This window comes from Calypte anna, chromosome 7 (genome assembly GCF_003957555.1).
Source record: "Calypte anna isolate BGI_N300 chromosome 7, bCalAnn1_v1.p, whole genome shotgun sequence".
Taxonomy (NCBI): Eukaryota; Metazoa; Chordata; class Aves; order Apodiformes; family Trochilidae; genus Calypte; species Calypte anna.
This window is the reverse complement of record NC_044253.1, coordinates 20,313,669-20,340,142: the sequence shown is the minus strand read 5'-3', so window position 1 is coordinate 20,340,142 and position 26,474 is coordinate 20,313,669. Positions and strand designations below refer to the sequence as shown.

Genomic DNA, 26,474 nt, shown 5'->3' with positions numbered 1-26,474 from the left:
CCTACTGAGTTCCGAGTGGCTTCACACAGAACAGGCCCACTACACAGGTTGTCAGTTCACTCCTAACAGCTGTGTCATTAGCCCACATGTGGGCTTGGGAAACTTTTATACATGGAACTTTTTGCTTCCAAGACAAAACTGCTTTCCTTTGGAGTAACAGCTGTCTGGATCACAATGTGAAGCCAAGTCTTAGCAATTTTGCTAATCTGCTGTAGACACACACTGGCCACAAAGCTGGTTATGTAGCAAAAACAATGAAAAACTTTTTAACAGTAGGAAGAAGTCATACACTGATCTACAAAAAAATTAACTATTAAAACATTCTTTTGCTTTGACATAGTCTCTGCATTAACACCTCTCATCAGGAACTCTGAGATTCCTGTGGTGTGAATAGTTCACAGGACTGAAAGAAGTGCTGAGGTTGGTATTACTCTACCCTCCTTGCAGCCTGCTACATTAAGTTACCAGACTGGATGCTATTTGGTCATCACACATACATGGGCACTGCTGCAGCAACACAAGCTCATCTCCTCTCTCACATGCAGGCGTGGTGGTGAGAAAGAAACAGGTGGGTCCTACAGGTAGGAAAGCAGAAGTGCAAGGGAATTCGTTTGAGGAAGATACACAAAGTAAGGAAAAAGGAGAAATTCACAGTACGGTTTTTTTTAGACTGAGGGGATGCAGGGAGGGAAACAAATTTTTGTCTTAAAAAAAAATGAGTCCATTTTAAAACATTACTTGAAATTCTACTCTTAACTACTCCAAAAAAACAGTACTGGAGAACTGCAATAGTTTTCTACCAGACTGCTAAGCAGCAGCAAGAGTAGAAAGGATTTCCTGGTTCCTTCATCTGACACCCACAGTGAATTCTTGTTATCTGTTTCATATCTGTTTCATTAATCATTAACTGAGACAGAAGATTCTGAAGAATCCAAGCCAAATTTTCTGCTCTAGACAACCACAAAAGCATGGAACAGAAAATAGAAGTTACAGGAAAAAAATTACATAGATGAGCACTGATTTTTTTTTTTTTAGAACAAAGAAACAGCTCTGAAACAGATGACTGCCTTAGAGCATAAATGAATTCTGCTGTTGGGAGTGATGGTAGTACAGTGAAGATGTACTTAATTCACCTTGGGATTACAAAAAAACCCAACATAATTTTCCTCTACAAATTGTTTCATAGGATTTATGCATACTGAAACACAGATAGAGCAACACTGGAGTGATGGACATCTTGCAACACTCTCTTAGTTTTAAGATGACATGTAGCATACTTGCAGTTGTCTTCATCACACCTGAAACAAGCTTCTTCACAGGCAGCCACTGTTCACACTAAACTTAGTTCATCAGGTAAAAATAAATGCAGCATAAGTTACCTTTCTAGCTGCCAACACACAAAAAAGATACATAAACCAATGAAATATTTAGAACACAGCACACTGTATTACACATATGATTTGTTTTTCATTTCAAGTTTATTAAAACTTTAGCAGTACAAATGATCCAGGTTTTAAGATTATCAAAAGACCAAACTGAAGTCCACATCTTAAAAAAAGGCGTTCCCCAAAATGTCTCTAAAACTTCGAGACAACGGAAACAGTAAGTCCACAAACTCATCCATGCCTGTCGTCATCTGTCCCAGGACTTGTTTCGTGATCAGACTTTTTATCCTTACTAGGGGCATGATCTCTTTCCTGACTCCTGGATTTTTGGTTTATTTCTTTTTCTGCTGAGGATCTGGTCTTTTCCTTTTCCTTACTGCTGCGTGAATATGTCTTTTTTGATTCTCCCTCCTTGCTACTTGGTCTTTTTTTTGAGTCTGGACTTCTATCCTGATCTTTACTAGACTTCTTTTCTTTACTGGATTCAGGACTGCTACTTTCACGGCTTTTTGAACGCCTCTTCCTTTGGTTTTCAGTATCATTCCTCTTATATGAGCTTCTACTTTCTCTATTTGAATACCTCTCCCTGTTCCTACTTTGACTTTCCTCCCTCTCTGAGCTCCTTGATTCTCTCCTCCTCCTATTTTCTCTTCCCCTGTATTTATCTGGTGTACCTCTCCTTTCTCTGCTTCTTGATCTTCCTCTTCGTCTCGTTTCTCTATCCCTATTCCTGGAATAGTCTTTACTTCTACTGCGATCTCTGTCTCTGCTTCTTGATCTTCCCCTCCTACCCCTGTCTCGGCTTTTGCTCCGATCCCTTGTTCTGCTGCTGGAACTGTGTTTTCCCCTAGCATGCTCACGCTCTTTGCTCCTTGACTTACGTTTCTCCCTGTCTTTACTCTTCCTATGGTCTTGTTCATTATTTCTTGAGCCTGCCCTTCTGCTTCTCTCCTTGCTCCTACTTCTTTCTTTATCTCTCCCTCTAGAATCATAGCGCTTTTCTTTTTCTCTGCCTTTGTCATGGTCTCTCTCTTTGCTTCTTGATCTTACTCTCTTCTCATCATGCCTGCTGTGCTTAGAGTCTCTTTCTTTACTTTTTGATTTCTCTCGGCTTTTACTATGGCTTCTAGACTTTACTCTTTTCCTGGCCTTGCTTTTGTTATGCTTGTCGTCTTTTTCTGAATTCCTTCTTGCCTCCCTGTCTTTACTGCTGGATTTGTGATCCTTTTTCTTCTCTTTTTCCCCTCTTCTGTTTGGACTTTCAGAAACTTGCCTGTGGTCTGACATTTTTCTCTCTTTTCCTCTTCCCGGGCTTTTCTGATTATCTTTCTTGTTCTCATTTATTTCACTCCTTGGAGAGAGAAAGACACAGTATTTTTAATATTCTGAATCCCCACCACTCTGAACATTAAGTCAGTAGTGAGACAGCCTCACAACAGGAATTTAAATCACACTGCGTCAGCTGTATTAATAACTATGTATTTACAGTATTACAATGAAAATCAGATGCAGTTTGAGTAATAGTATAACCAAGTCAGCACTCTGTTCTTTTGGAAGTAACTGCAATTGAAAAATCTAAGATGGTATTTATTAATTTTAATATATTTCATTGTAAATAATCCAGAAAGAAGAAAAAAAAAAGTCTTACTTGTCCCCTTTTATCCATCTTTCTCCACTAGACACCCTCATTCTTTGAGCTCTTTGCATTTCTTGCCTCCAATGTGGAGGAGTTTCACTGCGTCGGAATCGATCTCTTGACCTGGATCTGGAAGGTGTCCGGTAACGCTTGAGAGAAAAATGAGACAATTTGGTTTGATATTCACTTGTAGTGACAGCTAAGCAAGAATTCTACCTCTGACAGCCAATTTTACACAGCACCTAACATGACACTTCACATGTACACACCAAGTTTACATTGATAAGTTACTACCTTACCGAAAAATGTGTTTTATATTCAGCTAAACCAGGAACACAATATCTGACCAAGTAACAAGCTATACAATGTCTGATCAAGTAACTATTTTTAAGGTAACTTCTATTTCAGAGTTTTCTGCTGAGAGGTCTTCTCCTGTTACTTTTAATTAACACAAATTTAACTCACTTTTCTAACAGCAAAAATTCTCAGAACTGTTTGACAAGGAACACTAATACTTCACTTGTCTTTAAGGTTTTTACTGAAAGGTGGAGGGATAGAGACTTCAGTTACTAAAAATATTTGCTACAAGCAGTGTATAGCATACCATTTCACAAAATCAGAAGAACGAATCTGACTGCTCCCTCCTGCCAAGAAGGGGAAAAATCTTCCCCACACTCATGGCACTGATGTCATATTGAGTCTGGTGTTGACTAGAACCCTTTTTGAGCCAATTCCACTCACTAATTCACAGAATATTACAGTAACACAAAGAAAAATGCTTTCCTTCCCCCTCTTCAATTATAATGCACCTTAAATCTTGCCTTTTTATTTTTTTAAATCAACCATCCTAATGCAAAATGTTAGTAACACCAGCAGTACCACTTTGTTTATTTTGGGGAAAAGATTGTAAAAACTTACCCTTGGTCCTCTTCCTTTTATTTTCCTTCCAGATCTGGTAACTAACAGCCTCCTCTGGTACGTTGACTGTGAATTCGATAGATTACTAAAAATAATTTAATAAAAGTTATATTGTTTATAAAATCAAAGGAAGAAGCAAAGAAAAAATAAATGCAATTGTAAGGCCTCCTCAGAAATGAAACTAAATGAAAATACAAATTTAATTTTAATTTTTATCTTCAGGGCAGATGGTAACAGCCACACAGTAAAAACCTCAGATTTTGTGACCATAAAAAATTTTACAAGATTTCCATATTTTTCTATTTCTGAAAGAACAAATTATACACTCAGTTCAGACAGTTCTGATAAATTCTAAATGAAACTGCAGTATACTTTATTTTTTCTTCAATCAGTAATTTTGAATTTTTCATTCACTGAAACAATTTTCTCACACTAAACCTTTGAGCTAGGACAATGACAACAGCTACGAATGAACTTGAAAATCTGATTTTTTTCCTTCAGCATTGCTCACAACACAGAACTGTTTAATGGGGAAAGGACTCTCTTAACACAGGAGTCCTAAAACAGTAATGTGACCATACCACTGTCAGTGTACTGCCAGACTCAAACCAGATGTATTTATTACCTTTCTCTTTCCTTCTCCCTGCTTTTCCTGTCTTTTTCTTTCTCATCTACTTTAGGAGGGCTTTTCCTCATGAGGAACCGGTTTTCAGGTACAGGAGGAATTTCTTCAGGACGGACAGTAGACAGTGGCTGTGCTTCAGGGTTTTCCTCTTCACTTTCACTGGATGAGCTTTATTTTTATATATAAAATATTAATACTTAAAGTGAGTTGTATTTAAATAGTTAGGAAATTCTCTTAATTCAATACACAATGATACCACCAGAAGAAACTCAGGAAATGGAACCTTTTCAGTAGCAACCTTTTTTCTCTATATATTTGCTCCAAAATATAAAACTGTAGTGTAGATTTCTGACCAACACTGTTTAACTATGAACTCCAATGGTGCAATACTGAGCATACATTTACTCTCTATTTAGACAGAGCCTTTTAATTTCAATTTATTTTCTTTAAAAAAATATAAATGGAGTCAAATTCAGATTTTATACTAGCATATGTAACTGGCTACAAACTACTGTAATTCTCAGCAGTTGGTATAAACAAACTTGTGTGAAATGGGCCTACTCCCACAGAACAATGTTTAGGCACAAGTGCTCTGAGTGAACATTTCCTACATCTTACTGCTAGCTTAGGAAAATGTGGCTTGCACTGACAAAACTTGTATCTCATACTGAGCTATAAGAAAAAACTGTTAGATAAGACATAACATTTTCAGAAGCAAGAGTGCTTTTTGACTTTTATTATCTTCCAGTGAAACTGCTGGACTTCTGGCCTATCAGACAGAAATAATATTAAGTATGTTAATTTTTTGTTTAGTTTTGCTTTTATTCCTGCACATTACATTCAAAGTCTCACCGTATGCAATTTAAACTGCATTCTTACAGAAGTGAATTTATGGAAATATGCTATCAACCAAGCACTCCTGAAACTTTACAAGCCAAATACAGCTAAGTCTTAGTCCAGTCCTTCATTTCTCTACAAGCTGCAGCACGTATGCACATGGACACTTATCCTTTGCCATCATATCTGAAAAATTTAGGCTTGTATACAGAAACCAATTGCCTCCCTAACTTTGAAATACCTACTGCAGTAGTTATGGAATTCTACTTTATAGCTATACATCCAGAAAATTGTACTGTATGTTGTACGTGTAACAAAACGAACATAAAAATTTACCTTTTCTTGCTTTTCTTTCTCTTTTTCTTTTCTTTCTTATGTTTCTTGGAATTTTTCTTGTGTTTCTTTTTTCGTTTTTTAGCTTTCTCCTCTGAAGCACTCTCAGAATCCGTTGATGAATCAGAAGATGATTCTGAATCACTTGAACTTTCCGAGTCACTGGATGAGGAAGACGACTTGTGTCTTTTCTTTTCTTCTTTCTTGGCTTTAGGTCAGAATAACAAAAGCACATTTTAATATCAAAGACTTCTAAATAAATCTCAGAAAATCAACTCATCTACTACCTGCCTGACCTTTTAATTGTGTCACAAGACTACTTCATCAAAATACTTAAGAACAAATTGAAATTTCTGAGAGAACACTGTTTCTCTCATGGACAATAAAGAATACATCTAGAAATACATAGAAATTTCCAGCATTTTTTATTTACTAAGCTCTAATGTATCAAATGCTAGCAGCATAGCCAGTATCTTTTCTAGCAATCCAGTCAGTAATCAACTCCCTCAGATCTCCCACTCAGAACGCAGTGATACATACAGTGGTTTAAGATTTCCCCTTCACACTTGCTTCTGAAAGAACTGGCTGGGATAAAAGGTCTGGATGTTGGCAAGCTATCTGAGGCTTAATTCAGGTAACAGTGGTGCAGAAAACTCTCAGCAGAGGCAGTTAAGTAGAGCATTTTGGCCTCTCCTATTGTGGTCACCCTCTTCATGAATATGTTTTTTTTCCTTATAGCATTACTGAACCCCCCCACTGGTATGGTGGATGAAATTTATTCCCATTGAACTAAATTGCATTAATTTTTCAGATTAGCATTACAGACATAAGTCCTATTGGCATGCCTTCTACAGTGACTTTTTTAATGGTGTTTTCTATGTGTTTATTCACAAGCCTCATTGGATACAGATTACCAAAAAGCCTGACAACCAACTGAAACTCTGATAACCTCTGTACTTCATAGATTAGGTATAAAGTCTTCTTGTAATTTATGGGTGCAGTATATGCTAGCAATTTGTCTTACCCATTTAGGACAGCCTTGATTTAAATCCACTGGTTCTCATCCAATGATGTTAGAACTTCCAAAAGACAGATGTCTCATTTACTTCCCTTGTTGATCCAAACCAACAAACCTGATCTCTTTTCTCAAACTTTTACTCAACATCCTTATTAAAGCACTTAATATTTATAAAGCACACTGTATTTAATAAAAAGCATCTGTAATATTTTTATCAGTTTTAGATTGTCTAAATACATATACATACACAGTGTAACAAGAACATATTTATAAAAAGGAAACTGAACGATTTCTAAACTAATTTTAATCGAAGAAGCCTGGTGACATCCAAACACAAAGAGGAATCTGGTCTGAGCTCTGAATACTATGAACACAAAGAGTACTGAAGAATTTAACTAATTTCTATGTGCCAAGACACTTTCAAATGCTTATCTACTCACCACTTTAGGTTTTCACCTTCAAAAAAAAACCAAACAAACCCATTACATTGCACCATACTGTTTCCTACATGTCTTCAGGCAAAAGAAGATGCCTCCAAGAAAATTTCATAAATGTCTGATTAAGGCACCAATAAACACAGTTATTTCCTGTATTTTCCCCCTCCTGTATCTGTATGTAAAAAACTATTTGCAAGTTTCATCTGCATTTTTGTAAAAAGCTTAGGTATGTCTTAATTACTACTTTAAAATGAGTAAATAACAGGTAAAAATGGAGGTGGGTTTGTGAGTAACTACACCTCAACAACCATAATGTGATATTTAACATGCAGTAAATAACATAAATGGCAGATGAACCGTGAAATCATACAGTAGGTAGGGAGAGAAATGACAAGAAGAAAAAACAAAACAAAACAAAACCCCTAACAACCCAAGAGCAAAAAGGCCAGGACTGTTTACACAACAAAAACAGAATATCTGGCATGAGGTCTGGGATATGCTTTCTGGTCACATCTAATGATATCTGTCCAGCAGCAAATGCTATATTGCATACTGAACCAACCTGCTACTGGCCAATTACAGATCACAACAACAAATGAAACCAATCCTGCAGCATGAAGGTCAGCAAGAAAAAAAAAAAAAAAAAAGATTTCTATTTACAGTCATTAACTTCAGGATCAGGTTTCAACTTGTGACCACATCTTAAACAGATATATCACTTCCTACTTCATTCACTGTGACCTATAGTATATGCCAGACTTCATGCATTATGTGATCACTCTGCATGTCACAGCCAAGCACTCTCCACATCAGCTTGTTACAGACTGTAGCAAGTCTTAACATTAGCTCCATGGTATCAGACTCCTGACTTGAAAGGAAAAAATGACCTGGCCAGAAGCAGCCAGGCTTACGCACTGAAGTCAGATGATCTCATTCTGTAATTCACATCAGTGACGTTCATATAGTTACCTGATATCAAGTCCAAGGACCTGTGTTGGACTACAGCAGCCTCCAAAAAGAGGCTTCTTTACTTCAAGATATCTGGACATGTTCTCCCCAATAATTTCCTCCAGTGCTTAACCACCCTACTGCTCAGAGTATAGGGTCTTTTTTTTCCCCCCCCATTTCGTAAGCAAGCAACCTATGACACAACTGCAATAGCAGAGGAAGACAGAGGAAAAAGGAAAGAAAAAAATAGAGAAGAAAAAAAAAAAAGGCCACCTATACTTTCATTTTGAACAATTTCAGCTAAAGCCAAGAGTTTCTACCTTGTGGCCAGTTTCACTAGAAGAAAAAAAAATCTGAACAGAAATGTCTGAAACAACTGTTCATACCAAGCAGCTTGCAGAAAGGGGGCCAACCGTGTGTGACAAGCTTGCAGAAGAAACGAGTACTTCAGGGGTTGAATGGGTAAGAAAAGAGGAAAGAAGACACAAAGATCTTAAGTCCATGTAAGACCTGATTTACCAGAATCACCACTTTGACTGCTCTTATTCTGTAGATATTTCATGATTCTTAATTGTGTAACCTTGTACTCTGTATCAGTGTTTGGTATTTTGTACTGATACTTTTTTTTTTTGAAGAAATTAGTGGTCGAATGACCTAATTCCAATGTTGTTCTTTGATGAATTATGAAGGCAATGATAATCTGCCTTAATTGCAAAAAGCACACTTTTATAAGCAGTCATTCTATAGGGACCTCTATAACATCTAGGAAGATCATTAATCAATCCTCACACTGCTCTGTGCATAATACCCTAGAAATACACTTTTCACAAGAAGTCTTCATTGGAGGCTTTTGTTAAATGCCTTTTTTTGTGCCAAATGCACAAAGCTGTTTAATTTTATTTGGTTTTGAATCAGTGCCAGTGTCACGTTCTTGAAAATATCCCAGATATACCTTTGATTAACCAAAGTATGATCTCAAACAATTCAGCAACCACTGTTTGAATAGACGCCCTTCTACAAAACTTTGTCAATTGGTGTCAAGCTCCTGTTTTTAAGAAAATCAGTATTGTGCCACTTGTTCCACAGTTTTTCCTTGAGAATTGTATTAGTTTAGTTAGTCCATATTGGCTTACAACGTGGCTTTCTTTTTCTAGCCCCCTAGCTTTCAGGATTTTGCCTGCAACTTTAGGATTTTCTAAAAAATAATACCACTTGGCAAAAGTGATTCTTCTTTTATAATTTAGCTTCGTTTGATCTATTTCACTAACTCCTCCTACTCTGAGGAATAATAATAAACAGAAGGAAAAAAAAAAGACAACATACATTCCACTTAAGTGTTCGTCCTCTCCAATTCCTGGTGAGAGTTGCTGATATAGCCCTGTGCAATATTGTACTTGTTCTCATTCTATACGAATAGTTGTGCTTCTTTCACATAGCACTTCATCTGGATATTTAGCATGATACCCAGAGATCCTATAACCTTTCCTCAACTTTACCTAAGAGCAAAAGCATTCCTACCAAGCACCTAACTTTTACTATGTGTGACTCTATCTATTAAGAGTGATTCTTCTCCAAGCACCATCTTGGCTTCCTTGATAAACACAAGAAATATCAGTTCTATTTTTGTTCCATAAAGACTTGTCTAACTTCTTTCAGCCTACCAGACATGCTCATACAACATGTATTTTAGCTTAAGCCCCCTTTGCTATCATACTCTATCCTCTCACAGAGATTTGCCACGATACTTTCCTCACTTGCAGCCTCCTTATTCCCCTGTCTTAACAGCAAATTCTTAGAAGCAGTCAACTCTTGTGACTGCCTCGCATTGCACAGGATCAGTTCCCTCTGGTCTCCCATTGTAATGTGCCATAAATAGGTCCACTGTTTAGATGACACTGTTGGTGATCTCCTGGGACACCACTTCACCTTCCCAGAAGATGCTCCTCCTATCTGGATTCCCTGGCATCTTCCACATACTGAGAGGACCTCCTCTGCTCCACTTGTCAGATTTGGACTACAGCTTCACAAGTTTCCTTCTGCTGATGTGATGACAAACTGTTCCTCCTACCTCTACTGCCTCAAGTCAGCACAGTTCACCAGTGGTTTTATGTTGTACATTTCACAAAACTTCCCAGCCATACAACCAATCACTCCCAGCAGTGATGCATTTCCCTTTGCAGGTCCTACAGACAGCCCTTCCCTTTCACTAGCAAGATCACCTGGATCATCCAGGATCTCCCATCCTGGTCTGTCAGGCAGCACCTTCATCAGGCTGTCACTGCATTAATGCACATCTCACCACATTCAGCCCTGTCCTCCACTTGCATGATCCTGGTTCCCAAGACCTCCAGCTCTCCACACACTCCTGCTGCCCACCATTATCTAGTATTGTGCCTTATATAGTCAATTCAGTGGGCTACACCAGCACCCTGGCATCAGTTTCCCTTGATGGCACACCAGACCAGCTACAGTAAGCAGAGTCTTCAGGATCCCAGAAGTACTGAAGCAAAGAGGAACGAGAACACAGACAAATTGGTAAGACCAGTCAGTTCTTTCCAGAAGCTTGTTTTCTTCTAGGGTAAGTTAATAGGAAAAAACCACTTTTGTAACTATTTTATTAAGTCTTTTGATGACAAGTACTTCAAAGCCCTGCCTAGTGGCTTTAAGTCAGACTGCTCAGTGCAAAACCTTCCCTTTAGTCATTGCATTCCAAATGTTCTAGAATAAAATCAGAGTGTGGCAAGCCAAGGAAGAGATATATACAGAATGGATATCTCAACCACTAGTGTGACTAATTCTATATATGTATTGTTTTATTTTCTAATTTATACCATTCGCACATTTTCTAACTGGTCCCAGGTACTGTCCAGAAAAATAAAATTATGTCCTACAACAAAGGGTGATTTATGAGTTAGTCTGTGAGTTCTAGAACCTTTGAGAAGTCGTAAGAAGCCATAAGACAACTTTGTTTGAATTGAAGTATTGAAGAGATCACTTCAGACTCCAAAGCCATTTTGCCAGGCATCACAATAGGTAAACACAGAATTACATCAAAAAACAGAGGAAAAACTAAGAACTTCAAGTTTGAATGCCTGTTTTTTTCTTAGGCCAAAGAAACAACTGTAACTGTCTTGTTCAATATCCTTGGTTACACCTTTCACGGTGTGCATCAGCAGAAGGTGCCAATATCCTTGGTGAAACCTTTCAAACTGTGAATCAGCAGAAGGTGCTATGAACAAAAAAGTGTGATGATTCATATCATAGCTCCTACCAAACATGCACCCTGGGTTTCCTCAAAAGAAATTCTCCAGAGTGACAGCAACACCTTAGACTGAGCCTTTGTAAGCAGAATCCAATCTCCAGTACCACGCTCAGCTCTGGAATGGCAGAGTATTCTTTCCAGAAAGAAAGGCAGGTTCTATCACACTCCTGATAAAGAATATAATTTACAGTATCTTTAAGAGGGTTCTTCTTAAGGGCAATTCCAGGTTCTACTCTAAATGCCTGGTCTGAAGATTTACCCAGAAGAAACTCGAAGCAAGTTCAAAACCTGCAAAAAAAGCAGCAGTTAACAAATCAAGTCAGACTTCACCAATCTTCTTACCATAACACTCTACTCCATCCATCACAAATTAGTTTCGAAGTATTTTTATAAGCTGACAACAGGGAAGAAAATGAGCAAAATTACCTCATAGTCTGCATCTACATAAATGTACCATTCAACTTTACCTTTTGATTTTGGAATTAACTCTCCACAACTCAGTATGCGTACTTCAGCGTATGGTTTACTAGATGCATCTGTTTTCTGGTTTTCTATTTCTCTCACAACTTCCTGACCTGAGATGACTTGTCCAAAAACAACATGATGTCTGAAGAATTTAAACAAAAGTAAAAATTCTTAGTACTTCATTTTCTCAAGCCAGTTCCCCAAACAAACATAAGAAGGTAAGAGATATTTACCCATCTAAGTGAGGTGTAGGTTTAGTTGTTCTGTTGTTTCCAGATTTTAAGTTAAAGAGAAAAACAAAGTCAGTATTAGTGAAAAGCAGCCAGCATTTAATCATGTCATATACACATATGAAGGTGGAGGTTATTATGAGTGAACAACTAAAATTAACAAACTCTCTATTTTTTTAGGTTTGTATGCAGTTCAAATACTTCATGTTTTATATTAAACTACCTATTCTATTAATTACTTTATCACATTTTAATGAACAAACCAAAGTGCCCATAAATTTTGAAACCGCATCCTCATATAGGATATAGTATTTTATTTATTAAATTACATTAACAGTGTATTCATTAGAAAAAAAAAATCAGAAATCAGAGGAGGAAAAAATATTTGGATGTATAGATTATATGACATATAAGTAAAACTGAATTTCTCTCTTTTCCCCTACAGTAGCATTACTAAGGCATACATATGTCAGCCATGGCAGAAGTATAAAAAAACTGGGATAAATACAGTCAGAAAAAAAAAAAAAGGAGCCTAATGGCAACATGGACAACTCACCATTTTACTTAAGGTCATGAAACACTGGTAAGACAGATGTAATTCAAGAATGTTTTAGATTTAAGAAGACTCTACTGCAATGTATTTTAACAATTTAAGTTTTAACTGTAAATGAGATTGCATTGGAAAGCTATTTTGTGACAAAAAAACCCAAACCTACATTACTTTTTGAGATGCCCCCTAGCTGTTTTGCTTCCTTCCACACAACACTTATTACAAAAAGAGGACAAGATTTCTACAAGGAACCAACATGTTTGTTTGCTTGACTGCCCCAAGTTAGAACACAGCTACTGAAAACTACCAGAAGCTCTTCTGCACAGACAATAAGCACTAACTGAAAAGAGATAAAAACAGCCAGGTTCCCTAAACAGCACATTAGGAAAATGCCTACTTCTGTGCAACTTTGTGAGAAAACATTAACTCTGGGTTTACACAAGAGCTAGTCTGAGGTGTTTAAAAGGATTACCTTTACAGTGCAATACTTACATAAAGAACTGCGAACCATTTGTGTCTTTCCCTCTGTTGGCCATTGAAAGGAGAAATTCTTTGTTGTGCTTTACAGCAAAGCTTTCATCTAAAGAAATTTTTTCAATTACTTTAAATACATCACGTATGTTTATATAAATGTTATAATCTAAGTAAACTCATCCTAATTAAACACATCTGATAGTCACTTCAGTAAAAAGTTGTATTTAAAAAGATTCAAAATTATAGCTAATTTAAAAATATAATATTCCTCCCATTCTAAATAATGCAATTTAATAAGGAAGAATATGCACTAATAAAACAAAACACTAAAAATAATAATAATAATTAAAAAAATCAGTATTCTTGTTCAAGACATTTGTTTCCTACCAACACTGGCAGAGACCTCATAATTTCAAGTTGTTGCTCTTTCTATTCAGCACATCACTAATCACTACCTCTTTGGAGCAGTACTTTTGTAGATGTGCATTAACTACTAAGAAACCCCTAATTTTCAAGTAGTTTTGTTGTTTTATTATTATTTAACACACATGGATATCTAGTTTGATAGAAATTTCAGACAACTTCTGTTTTTCTGTCAGACACACAGATGAATGTACCAGACTAGTTATTAAGAAAGTAAGTTTAACTAGAATGAATCCTTCTTCTGATAAGCAAATAATTTTAACAGTTCAACCTAAGTCCCAAAGAAACTGTGAAATGTAATCACTAGTCTTCATTTAAGACATCTGTAAGATATCCTACCTCCTTCCTTTCCCAAAGAAGCATAAAGGCTGTCAGGAGGTTCAAACTCTCCAGACAAAGGAAGTTTGCTCAATAGCATTTAGATATCAAAGGCAGAAGCAAGCATTAGGAAGGAAGAACAGTATGCTATCCATAAGGCTATGAAATGTGATGTGACTGTGAAGGGGACATTCCCACTGACTCTCCAGTCACCTGTACAATTGCTATGTAGCATAGCATCAAGTGTAATCCTATGGCTACCTGGTTAAGGGATCCACAAAAGCATAAACTCCCACAAACTAATATTCATACTGTAGTCAAGCTGAACAGCCTTCTTACAACAGTCGAAGCAAGTAGAGGTTTTGCTCCTTCTTACACGTCCCCGAGACATACATTTCCTCAAACCCAGCTACTCACTTGTGTTGGTTCTGATGCATTCCAAATATTTGAATTGGGTTGGCTCACTAGTACAGAAATAAATGATTTTTTTTTTTCTATAACAGTCTTTGGGCATTTTAGTAAGTTGAAACAGCTCAAGGTTTGATCTGAATCAGAGTCAGTGAAAGGTAAGATCTCCTCCCTCTTTTGGCAGTTGCAAACTGTTGATTCAACTCAAGGTCTGATATAAAATTCTAGCTTTGACCCAGCAAATCATAATTCTTCTGATCATTTGCTGCAAGCTCAGACAAGAACCAATGTTAAAAGCAAAGTGGCAGGGAGGACTGATGAGCATAACCACTCCTGCTGGTGGCAGCTGGCCATCACATGGTTTTAGGTTCAATACAAAAACTGCTCCAAGAATCACAAGAGATGCTCCATTATATTTTGGACAAACTCAGGCTGAGAAACATGCTTGAGTGCAAAAGAGGTACTTCTGCAACAATGCCTGAAAAAGAGCCAGGACTGTGGGAAAACATGACCTCTTTATCACTAACTCTTCTTGCATTCAAGAAAAGCATGGCTTTATGCTTTCTTTTAAATAAACATTTGCAAGGAAACCCAACTCCATCACCCCTTCCTTTTCACTGAAAGAAAAGACAATCCCCAAATTTTAGCTAGCTGCTAACGCCGGAAGTATATGTTTAAAAACAGTCACAAAATATGGATCTCGTAAATGGACAAATGCAAAGGAGTTAATTTTTGATTTTTCATTAATTAAAAAGGTTCATATCTTCAAGCAGAAGAACCAACTCGAATGTCAAAGGCCTCTAAGACCACACAAAATCTTAAAAGCAACAGAGTAAAGGATTACAAAACAGAAGCTACAGGATGGAAAACTGATTGCTTACAGCAAGACCAAAATAGAGCAGACTGACAAAACTCTTACCTTCAAAAAAACCACCATAAATAGATTCTCCTCCCCTGCCATTTCCTTGAAAGAGGGAAAGTGACAGTTAGAACTTAAAGCAGTGATAAAACAGTCACAGTATGTAGAAAGTGTGTCATAATACAGAATTCTAATCAGTTGCATCCCAGTCACTGGCATTATTATTCAAGATACGCAAGGAAGATCAAGATGCATCTTCATAGTCCCAAAACAAACTTGGAAACAAGAAGGTATTCTCCCATGTATAGTCTCCCTTTTTTCTGTGCTTCCCAGCAGCAGATGTAATATTTTACCCTCATATTGAAATCTTTCAAAAGAAAGTACTTAGTGCTCTGAGTACAGAGATAATGGAGCAAAAGTGTGTGTGGGCATGCACATGTACACATTTATGTAAGTTTGTTATGTAAGTTTTTGTGGAAAGGCTCTTTAGCAGAAAAAAGTAAAAAAAGCAGTTGAATCACACAAATAAATAAATGATAATACATGGAACTTCTGCAATATCCCATTAGATAAGCATTAAAGTTTTCTCCAAAGACTCATATAATACCTTCACTGAAGTCACCACCTTGGATCATAAAATCTTTCACGACCCTGTGAAACAGACAACTTTTGTAATGCAATGGCTTTTGGGTGGACTTTCCTGTACCCTTTTCACCTAAAGGAGGAAAGGAAAAAACAAAATTACTCTCTTTTCCTATAAAACCTCCAGTACAAAAAATGCTACCTAGGCACTTTATCAAAGTAGTCTACTAAGTTCTGAATAATTAGCCTGTGAGGCAGACACATATCTGTAATACCATAAGAAACCACCATCTAAGTAAGCAGAGCAGAAGCTACCTTCTGTCTCTACAATTATACCAGAAAAACACCTTACTGACATTAGTATAAAACTCTGGTCCCCTTCCATCCAAGTTGACTGAAATTAAACACCAGTTTAGGTTTAAGATAACTGTTATTGCTCAGAAGTATGCAAGAAACACTCAGATCTTCTCTTAAAACAGGGCAAGGTTATGGTACCATAGAAGATGATCACAAAAATAAACAAGGAGGCCGGGGGAAGGAATCTCGTTCCCTCCCCCACTCATGAGTACAACTGCCATCTTCCTCCCTCGTGTCAGCTCCAGTGCTCAAAACCCACATGCAGAGTCTCTGCTGCAGCTACAATACTATCTACTTTCCCTGTTACCCTCAAATAGATAAGGTCTCTGCTGAGTTAGCAAAATGGAACAGCAGAGCCAACATATACTTTTCAAAACTGCCTGAAAAAAATTAAGGAAAACAAAGTCAAGATTCAAATTAATTTGCTGATGATCAGTATCATAAACACTCTGCCCATATATTTTCCTCACTCTTCTTAAATACATCAAAGCAGCAAAGTAATTCAGTACATTATTTTGAATGTCAGCAACTAAGTAGCTGGATCGAGCAGTACTTGGCTCCCAACCTGAAATGCTGCTGAAAGACTTCAAGTCAAAAATTTAAAGCAGGGAATAACTCCTTTATCCAGCAAATCTGACTTATGGGCAACTGATAGCAGATCAAAAATGCCATGGTCACATGGTAACATTCACAGCTATAAAAAGATGGTTCATATTAGTTATCAAACTTTGATAATCTGACTTTGAGCCTGTAAACAAAACACCAGGTCAGGTAATACCTACATTCCTGCAGATATGAATGGTGCACTAAGTGTTGTAGTTAACTTGTCATAAATGCAACTATGCACCCACACCTGATTCAGATCATGTGAGTACTGTTGAGTGAATCGGTACCAACACCTACAGAACCATGACCTGAAAAAGAACAGAGCTGGAGGGAAAGGAAGCAGAAAATTCTGAAGGCAGAAAGCACATATATTATTTATGTATTCACAATACTATTATTGTGATAATAGATTTAAGTTTTGCAAAACTGACAGCATTTTCAAAAAATGCAGGCAGTCCACAGGGCAACAGTTCTGTTTGGACATGCTTCCAGGAGAGAATCTTCTCAGTACTTTGTTCAAGAGAATCTGAATTTCAGTGAGTGGAAGTCACCAGTTTCTATCAACTAAGAAAAATTAAAATGAAAAAAACTAATGAATACTGCCAGTACCTTTCCAACACCTCAAACTATCACAAGACTAAAAAGTAAGTCTCTCTGCATGGTTAACCTCTTATTGGCTACCTTTCAAGACTGGATGATGTTATATAATGTGAACAGTAATATCTTATGCTAGTAATGGAAAATCAGCTTACTGTGTCTGTATTTAAAGTTGATAAGCATATACTCCCTGTAACACGCTAAGCCAAAGCTATAGCAGCTCTGATTCTACATCAGATACATATGAGCAATCAGCTACATCACTAGAGATGCCAAGAACCCATGTTTTTACATACTTATTTTTGTACATACCTCAGGAATATACATACACATCAAACTAGATAACATGGTATTACATTAAAAATTACAAATTAAATTAAAATCTACAAACCTGTGCAAAGGCAGCGAAAATTCTCACATGTCTTTGGACATACATCTGAGAACAGTTCAAAGACCACTCTTCCAGCTGGAAAAAAAAAAATTGTATTTTTTATTAAGTTAATCTGTATTTGTATTCTTCTTATATATCTGAATGTCAGGTTACTGAGTGGATATTTTAGTTTCTTACCAGGTACATTGTTGATGGCTATGTCAAAAAAGCAACGAGGTCTCTGGACCTTTACGCCCATGGCTTCAAAAGTTCAAATACTGTAAGTAATAAAAATAACATTTAGCATTTCCTTTTCTGAAGTGAAACTATATGTAAGTCAATGCAGATCATTTTACAAAGACAACAAAAAACACAGAAAAGCAAACCTTCAAAAAAGAAAGGCAAATAAAAGGATTTTTAAAGATACTGAAAATTTAAAGTATTTTAGGTTATTTTCATGTTTTCTAGACCCAAACGAGAGACTTTATTCATGTTTGCTGCAACAGTATTAAATTTGAGTGCCATACTTCAGGTGAAGAAATACAAAAAGAAAATTTACTGGAAGGTATGAAGATAATAAAGCTTGAAGTCTTCTTGCCATCCAGATAGTATAGGTAAACACCTACGTTGCCTGCTCCTAGAATTCTATATCCTAGGTAAAATAAGCATCAAAGAGGAAATTAAAAAAAAAAAAAATCAACTCTGAGACCAAACAACTTTAGTGCTCTCAAACTTTTTGCAACTGCCTTTCAGGTGTTTAAAAAGCCTAATTTGCAACCTGTTAGGATCTGAGGAGGCTGCAATCTCCACATGCCAACCCACTCCTCTGCTCAGTTCACCAGCTTCAAATCAGGCTGTTTCTCCTCAGGAATACATCAGCTGCTGTAGTCCACAACCCAATTCAGCAATTCAGCTCAGCTCTGTTACTATTAATTACTTGGGCCATGAACTACAGCTGCTCAAGCGAGAACACACTGCTTGCCTAGAAGCAGAGAAAGATGAACTGCCAGAGATGCTGAACTTCAAGTGCTGTAGCTGAGCAATAACCCCACAAGTCACATAGGCCTATGCTCAGAAATAACAGAACTTCTGCCACAAATAAAGACAATGGTGGAAATGAACTTAGGATGGTTACAACTTGACAAACCACTAACATATTGTCATTTCAAGACTAAAGTATTCAATTTCTTAGGAATATACTTCCTGGGTTGCTGTCACTGCAGTTTTCAGGAGCTGCTCTGACTAGGTTCCAGAGCTTTCTACATGAAAAAACCACAAAGATGTAGCTCTTCCACAATTACTACTAAGTGAAATGATTTCGGCTTTTCATTATTTCTTTTTCTTTCAAGTCATTACTTTTCCCTTTGAGTCACCATCCCTGGAGGTATTTAAAAGACATGCAGACCTGGTGCTTAGGGCCATAGTTTAGTGGCAGACTTAGGTAGACATTAGGTTTACAAATAGGCTCAATGATCTTAAGGTGTTTTTCCAACCTAGGTTTTCCAACCTACGATTCTTTATTAAGAATTTTAATGCAATATTTTCCTTGTCTTTGACTATATAAATCACTTTCTTTTTGTGTAAAAAGCAATGTCTTAAATCATTTGCACCTCCAGCCTTCCAACACTATGTACAATCATTATATTCTTTCCTTTTCTGAAGCTCTGGATTACTTCACAGAGGAATAAAAACTATTATGGCAAAAAGATGTGTAAGACGGGAGTACCTTTTCTAGATTTTGGAACATAATACATAAATTTTTAGTTCTAATTATTTTTTATCAGCAGGAAGCACTAATCAAATCTGGCCGATAATCTGCATAATTCTCTCATAGACCTTCACTCATTGCTGTGCCACAGAAGAGCCTTGAAAAATTCAATTGTTGCCATCTGTCACTCTTAGATTATGAACAAGAGGCTATGGAGATCAAAAGACAGGAGTGTAATTGCGTTAGTCTATATTCTCTCTGCTTGTGCTCAGTCAGTGTCACATTTTGCCAAGATTACACAGTGAAAATCATAAGAACAATGCAGGGCTCATTTAAATTAAACATCACGCAGTAGTTTATAACTCATGTGATTTTTAGCATGGAAACTCACTACACATTCTCTTAGCTGTGTTATTAACACATTAATTCACACAACCCCAGAGACCTGTCAAAAGCAGCAAGCTTGTCTGAGTCTCCGTGGTCCTCTCCCTAAATTACCTCTTCTATTAGTACAACAGAATTTGTAGCCAGGTAGAGAAGCAGAGAAAATACCTGTAACTCAAATCTTTGATGTTGTCAGGTGAGCAGAAGGCTGACCAGCTCACCACGCTGCTCCACAAACTCTGGGGCAGCACCAGGCAAGTGGCAGTGTGGGCAGGGAGCGATGAGACAGGTGGGCTGGTACAGACTGCCTCAAGAACAGCCCCAAGGACAGCAGCCATCAGCCCATCCTGTCAGCAACAGAATAAACTATACAAATGCATAAAGATGCAGAGGAATGTTTTTTTCTCGGAAGAATGTATCTTAGAATAAATGCTTCAATAAATGTTTGGGGATAGAACCAACAGTTTTAACTGAACTGTGATTTACGAGTACCACAACTGATCCATAGACTGTGCCCACACTTCAAATATTTAGTTGTAGTGCTTCAGTGAGGAGGGATTTCACTCCTTTATAAACAAATTGCTTGATCAACACAGAAGTATCCATGATCACTATATAAAATAAATGTAAACTATCTTAATGTTATGTAATTTTTATTCCAAACACTGATCATGATTAAAGTGAAACTGTAAAATAAACTTCAATGTACCTAGTCAGACAATTTTCAATCCAGTTTTGTGATGAACAGAGAAGACAGACATAAATACTTTTACCTGAATCCATATTTTCATCAATTTTTGTTCAATTTGATGTTTTTCTACTTCTACATTTTGTCATGAACACTGGAAAAAATGAAGTTTGGTGTGTGTTCTGTTACCACCAACATCTTTTGCACTTTCTTTAAATCACCCAATAAAATACTGGCTGCACTTGGTTCTAAATGACAATTATGACAACTGGTCAACCATATGAACACCTTGATTTAACAAACATCAGCACAAGTAAATTCACCTAATTCTTGAGATGGTGCTGCCTAATAAACCAGGCTAAAGTATCTGTGACATTTATACCACCTACAAGTCAAGTGAATGTTCATTTTCCAATATACCGATGTATTTGCACAGTTTTTCAGGCAGCTCTTCTACTGGAAGGCTACAGGGAAAACTACTGAGTTACAAATGATCCAAAAACTATGAATTTCTGTTCATGTAGTATTCAATACCAAACACATCTACAACATACTGCTAATTTTAAACTTGTCTGCATTAAAAGCAAGTAGAGAACCAACAAAGAAAAACAATTCGGAACTAGCACAAATAAGTCAGAAAATTACAAGTAACACTCGATAGTACTATATGCCTGGTAACAATAAGGCTTACATGACACGTGTATTTCTCTACAAATTTTTCTTCTATTACAATGTGGGTACTCTTAACCCACAGTATGTTGCAATTTTTAATTGCAAACTTGATGGAATTTTACTAGTGAAGGGAATGTGACTGTATAGTCTACCCAAAAGATGCTCACTACACATACACAACAAAAATGTACTATGCAGAAGGACATTCAAGAAGTCAGCTCACTTCTTCCTTACAAAACTCAGTAATAAAAGGCAATATAACAATCCAAGTTATATCCAACAATCCTACAATTCTCAACCACCTCCCATTTCAGAAGCCTCTTACTAAGTCTAGAGTAGAAAATGTAAAAAACCAAAAAAATGCAAAAAACTGAACACCACCCCAATACTTCAGTGTGTCTATGGAGAGGTTTGCTGTCAACAAACAGAAATATGCTCTTAGGTTGAACCATAAGTCCACTTTCAGAAATAAAACAAATACCCCAAAAAAATTTATTCTTGTCACCCATGACCAATGCATTACCAGCTGTGCCTGTCAGGGTTCACATCCCTTTCAGACCTCTATCAGTATTATTATTTTGTTAGGGTAAGGCTGGACAGCTGCTCTTCAATATTATCTGTGCCAATGGAAAAAGATAACCATCTCAAACAGTTTCATGAGCATCTCTCTGCCAGACACTATCAGTCACATGTGTTGATATGTTTAAAAACACACCTTGAGGAATTCTTTTCAAAATCACCTATGCTAGTAAAGACCTGGTAACATAACCTAGCTCCTTTTGACTGAAAAGACCTAGAAAGCAATCACAGATACACACCACCTGAAGTATCAACATGTCAGGTACCTCACAAGAGCTGACAGCAAGCATTAATACAGTGGTATTCCTTAACTCTGCAAGGGAAAAAACCCTTACTTGGAACTATGCTGAACAAGTCATTGGACTACCAATGTGTTTCAGTCCCTGTACAGGACAGAACAGATATGGAGCAAAGAAAGAAAAGAAATACACTGTGTCCTATTCCTTCGCTTCTTTCTCTGTCATCATTATCTGTCCCTATTTTTAATTTTGTCTTGACCTTGTTTTTGTTTCCTTGCATCAGTTTACAATTAACTTCTGCATTGGTCTTAATTCAACATCCAAATGAAGTGAACAATGAAGCACAAACATTCACATTCCGAGCGTTTTGTTTCAGGCCATCTAGAAATACAAGAAGACAAAACTACATCTATTTATATTGCAAAAATAGTAGCCATCTGCAATCTTCAGAAATGACATTTTTAGGCAAAACTTTGAGTCCAGAAATTGCAAATGCACAACCCAGATGCCTAACATACATCACATTCACTGAGGCTGTGGTTTTAGTCTAATGAAGCCAGTAATAATGTTGGGTGATAACTAGAAGCAAAGGCTCATATACCCACATATTTAGCTTTCATACAAGTGGCCACCAAGCTGCATAAAAACTATTCCTTCCTCCCTCCTCCAAGAAAATACTTGGCAGTTACACATATCAGTTTAAAGTGATGGTGGATCCACAGACTGAAAATGCTGTATGTTCATTCCTGTATGGAATAAACTGGAAATGAACTTACGAGTGTGATATGGGAGACATGAAATTTTGTTCCTAGTTCTATTCCTGTGTCAGAGTTTCCCTGTGTTAGGATGATACTGCAGGTATGAGCAACAAGAGTCCAACTAGCCGAAACCCTCAATTTTCCTCAGTTTTCCCCAAATGCTACCACCTTTTCCTCTGTTACACCATCAAAAAACTGAATTAGCAGCAATGACAACAAAGAATTTTTTTTTCATAGCACAAGATTTTTTTTTGTCAGTAGATTTAGGAAGTACTACACCTAAACATTTCATGTTTATCATGCTGTCTTTGCAAATGTGTGGACTTAACACGTCTCTAAAAGAATAAAACATTTTGTTCTACACAAGTCTATGAAATTTATGCAGGGAGACTTTCTACTCATCATCAGAAATCATGCATTATAGGTTTTCAACCTCAATGCCCCTTCTAATGGTATTGAGAAGGGAAGAAAAAGTCTACCACAAAAAAGACTCAACATTTTTGCAGGCAAAAAGTGATTGACACTACTTTTCATCAAGCCTCCTTCTACAGAATAATGCTTTTTTGGACAGTCTTTTTCAGACAATGATATTGAACTTTTTTTCCCCCTAAAACCTCACCAAATTGGTATACCTGGCAATATTAACCTTTGTCTTCCATGGACATGAGGGAAGAGCTTGCTTTACAAGCTCTGCTTCTAGGGAGATTTAAGAAAATACCATCCTCAGCTAGGTCCTGAGTAAATATTTAGTATATACTCCTAACACTACTGCATGGTATGATTTTTTGCAACTCTTAACATGAACTTATTTTTCATGCACTCAAGTATGTAAGGAATACACACACAGTTAAAACATCTCAGCTGGATGGACATAAATGTCAGCTGAGAAGGCAGAAACATTATCTTAAACTAAATAAGCAGAAATACAGTTAGTTTCCTACTAGATCATGCCCTTTGATTTATTTTCCTAGGAAAGAGACACCTAGGGTGAAAAAAATGCTTAAAAATCTAACAAAATGCTTGCCAATAGCAAATAAGTTTTGCTGCTGAGAGCTAGTAATGATTTTCTACTATCTAATTTACACTGGAAGTATTTTTTTTTCCTGTTAAGATTAGTGAAAAATATGGGTGTTTCATCAGTACACAAATAAGCACCTCTGTTGGTGTTCACTGCTCCCCCAAAAGCAGCAAAGAAACATGTCCATTTCAATTTTACTATTTGTAACCTGAAAGCAGATTAGCACAGCCCTGAAATAATTATTCTGTATTTTAGAACTTATAAAATTCTAGGAAAAGTTAAGTTTTTCTATTGTATGAAAGCAAAAAAGTTTTTAAAGGGTCTACTGTAATCTCCAATCCATTTACCAATTAGGAGTCCCAAACTCAATTTCAAGTGTAATCCTACCCCTGTCTCCGAAGAGTAAGGCAAAACCATGCAGACCATTAAGACCAGGAGGCAGGTCTTAATGCTGACCCATATTTGCCAACCATAACAAAAATAAGACCTTAATCTATCACATATTCTCATGTTCTCTACCTTTCTCTACTACTTCAGCTCTAGATCTCTTCCCTGGCTCATCCCAGACTTCCACCTAAACCTTATAAAATATGGCAAGGCTTGTTCCCTGGCACTCACTGATTGCTTCCAAATGGAAGACGGCTCCTAAATGCACATGCATGAAAAGTGCACTGATAGTGGAGACATCATGCTGCAACAGTTAAACTGAAAACATTCTTCACTGCAAATTCCCTCGTAATCATCAGATTTTCTGAGATCCTAAAGGGAAAAAATTATTAATCTTCTTCTGATAAGAGCTTGATAACTGCTTAGCTAACTTAAAAAAAAAATGTTTGTTTCTACAAAAGAGGGCTGGACAAATGGGAATTCTTAATGAAAAAATACAGTCCCACAGGGTGCTTTCTGCTGATTACTGATGTTTCTTTCTTCTTTCTTTCTATGTTCACCAGATCTACTTCATATACAGGAAACTATACTTAAGTCTTTATAAAATGTTAAAACACTGATAAATCAAGCTATGTGAATTTAGATAAACCAATGCTTCATAAATCATGTGTAATCGCCATATTTTATCATAACAGCACCTAAAAATTTGAGTCACATTGGACCCCAATGCATTAAGGGATGGGAATAGTGAAACAAGGCAAGGTGAAAAAAGATAAAGAAAAAACAATTCAAGCAAGACTAAAAATTTATTCCTGTCTAAATAAGTTTCTTCTACAGGCAATATAAAACAAAAATATGAAAAAAAAACCACCTCCCAAAAGAAAAAATGCATTTTTGAAAACAGACTTGATGCATCAGGAGTGGTCTCATGTTCTTCTGAAAACAGGTCTTGCATGATTACTAAAATACACTTAACTGGTCAAGTATTAGGCAGCTACTAACAAAAGTGACCTCTTCATTGTCACTATGGAATGTACTTTTCTAATAGTAAGGCAATTTTTAGCACTGCAATGGCTACTTAGTCCACAGTTACGATTAACTATTTCGTTTCCCTCCTAAGCCTCCTCAACAAATCAAACTACAATCACAGATACAGTACTTTTAGGTCGGTTGGGGCTGCAAACCAAAAAAGCCCGAAAGTCATTACTTTCAAAAAGTGCCTTGGGAAACCCTTAAAAGAGAGGCAGAGGAGTCTCCTGCCAACCACGGTAGGTCCTATAGGTGCCGCTTCCCTAGGAGAGGCCTGCAGAGGGGAGGAGAACATGTGGCACGCAGACAGCCCGGTTACTTCGCCTTCTAGGGGAGGAGAAAGGACTCATTCAAACTCCCAAGCAGAACCCGAGAGGCCGAGCAGGGCTCTGGCAGCTGGCGGGCAGACCCGCGGCGTGCCCGGCCTGCGGAGGCAAAACTCGGCCTGGCGGACCCGACCACCTGGCGCAATTTTCGCCAGGCCCCGTCCGCCACTTCACCGGCGCCTCCTGCTCCCACCTGCCTCCGGGCCCCGTTCGCAGCTTCTCACGCACTCCCTTTCGTCTCAGGGGCCGCTCGCAACTGGGGTGCCCCAGGCGCCCCCCCCAGGGAAGCGCTGGACGCCCCGACCGCGGTCCGCCCACCCGTCCCTCACACACGGCCCCGCCGGGCCTTGCGAGGGGGCGTGTGTGCGCGGGGACTCAGCGCGGACAACCGCGACTGCCACACACCGGCCCTACGGCGGGGGCTACGCCAGGCCGGACTAATCCCCTCGGCGGGCCGGCGGCTCCCACCCCCGATCGTGACCGAGGTCCAGGCCCCCCAACGCCGCGACCACCAACCCTCCGAGCCCCGGTGCCCACGCCGCGGCCTAGGTCGTGGCCCTCGCTGGGCCGCATGGTGACCGCGCCGGATCCCGGAGACTCCCGGCTGCTGCTCCGGCACTCACCCCGCTCGCGGCCCGCGTCGCCCCGCGCTCCTCAGCGCCTCGCCGCCATGTTAGAGCTGGTGCGGCACAGACTGCGTCAGTGGAAGGAAAGGGCGGGAGGGGGCGACCCCGGGGGCGGCGCGGCAGGGGGTGGGCGCGGAGACAGGGGAAGCGGTACCCCGGCCCGGGAAGGGTGAGGGGGGGGGTCGCCGGCCGCGATAGATCCCAGCCCGGGTGCGGGCAGGCGGCGGGGGCAGATCGCAAGGAGCCGAAGCGGTTGGGGGAGGGGGGCGCCCGCCTCTTCGGTCTCGTCAGAAGCGCTCCGCCCACTCCCGCGCCCCCGCGCAGGCCCCGCCGCTTCAGGCCGGGCTGGGCGCAGCGCGGGAAGCCATCGGTGTTGCTGGAGGTCTCTGCCCTTCGCTTGCAAGTACGTGCGTGTTCTCAGA

The 26,474-nt window shown here is 38.4% G+C and overlaps 1 protein-coding gene across 2 annotated transcripts; it reads right to left on the bottom strand.

Moving 5' to 3' along the window:
- Positions 1–1,463: 1,463 nt before the first annotated feature.
- Positions 1,464–26,339, bottom strand: PPIG (peptidylprolyl isomerase G). Of its 2 annotated transcripts, none has more exons than XM_030454396.1 (13): positions 26,050–26,339; positions 17,837–17,916; positions 17,660–17,734; positions 15,734–15,841; positions 15,187–15,231; positions 13,137–13,224; positions 12,098–12,127; positions 11,867–12,006; positions 5,738–5,942; positions 4,565–4,732; positions 3,940–4,024; positions 3,034–3,170; positions 1,464–2,736 (listed from the first exon to the last, which is right to left on the bottom strand). In XM_030454396.1, exons 2-13 carry the CDS (start codon positions 17,895–17,897, stop codon positions 1,617–1,619), a joined length of 2,262 nt encoding a protein of 753 aa, XP_030310256.1. In that variant the 5' UTR covers positions 17,898–17,916; positions 26,050–26,339; the 3' UTR covers positions 1,464–1,616. The 2 variants fall into 2 exon arrangements, with proteins under 2 accessions (XP_030310256.1, XP_030310257.1); XM_030454397.1 differs by lacking the exon at positions 26,050–26,339 and adding an exon at positions 19,899–19,991.
- Positions 26,340–26,474: the final 135 nt, after the last annotated feature.

Excerpts from the sequence above, each read along its gene's own strand:
- PPIG (XM_030454396.1), bottom strand. The coding sequence starts at position 17,897 with ATGGGCGTAAAGGTCCAGAGACCTCGTTGCTTTTTTGACATAGCCATC. Across the intron at positions 13,225-15,186 it reads TTATGGTGGTTTTTTTGAAG|ATGAAAGCTTTGCTGTAAAG; the intron begins GTAAGAGTTTTG and ends AAATTTCTTTAG. Across the intron at positions 12,128-13,136 it reads AATGGTTCGCAGTTCTTTAT|AACAACTAAACCTACACCTC; the intron begins GTAAGTATTGCA and ends TGGAAACAACAG.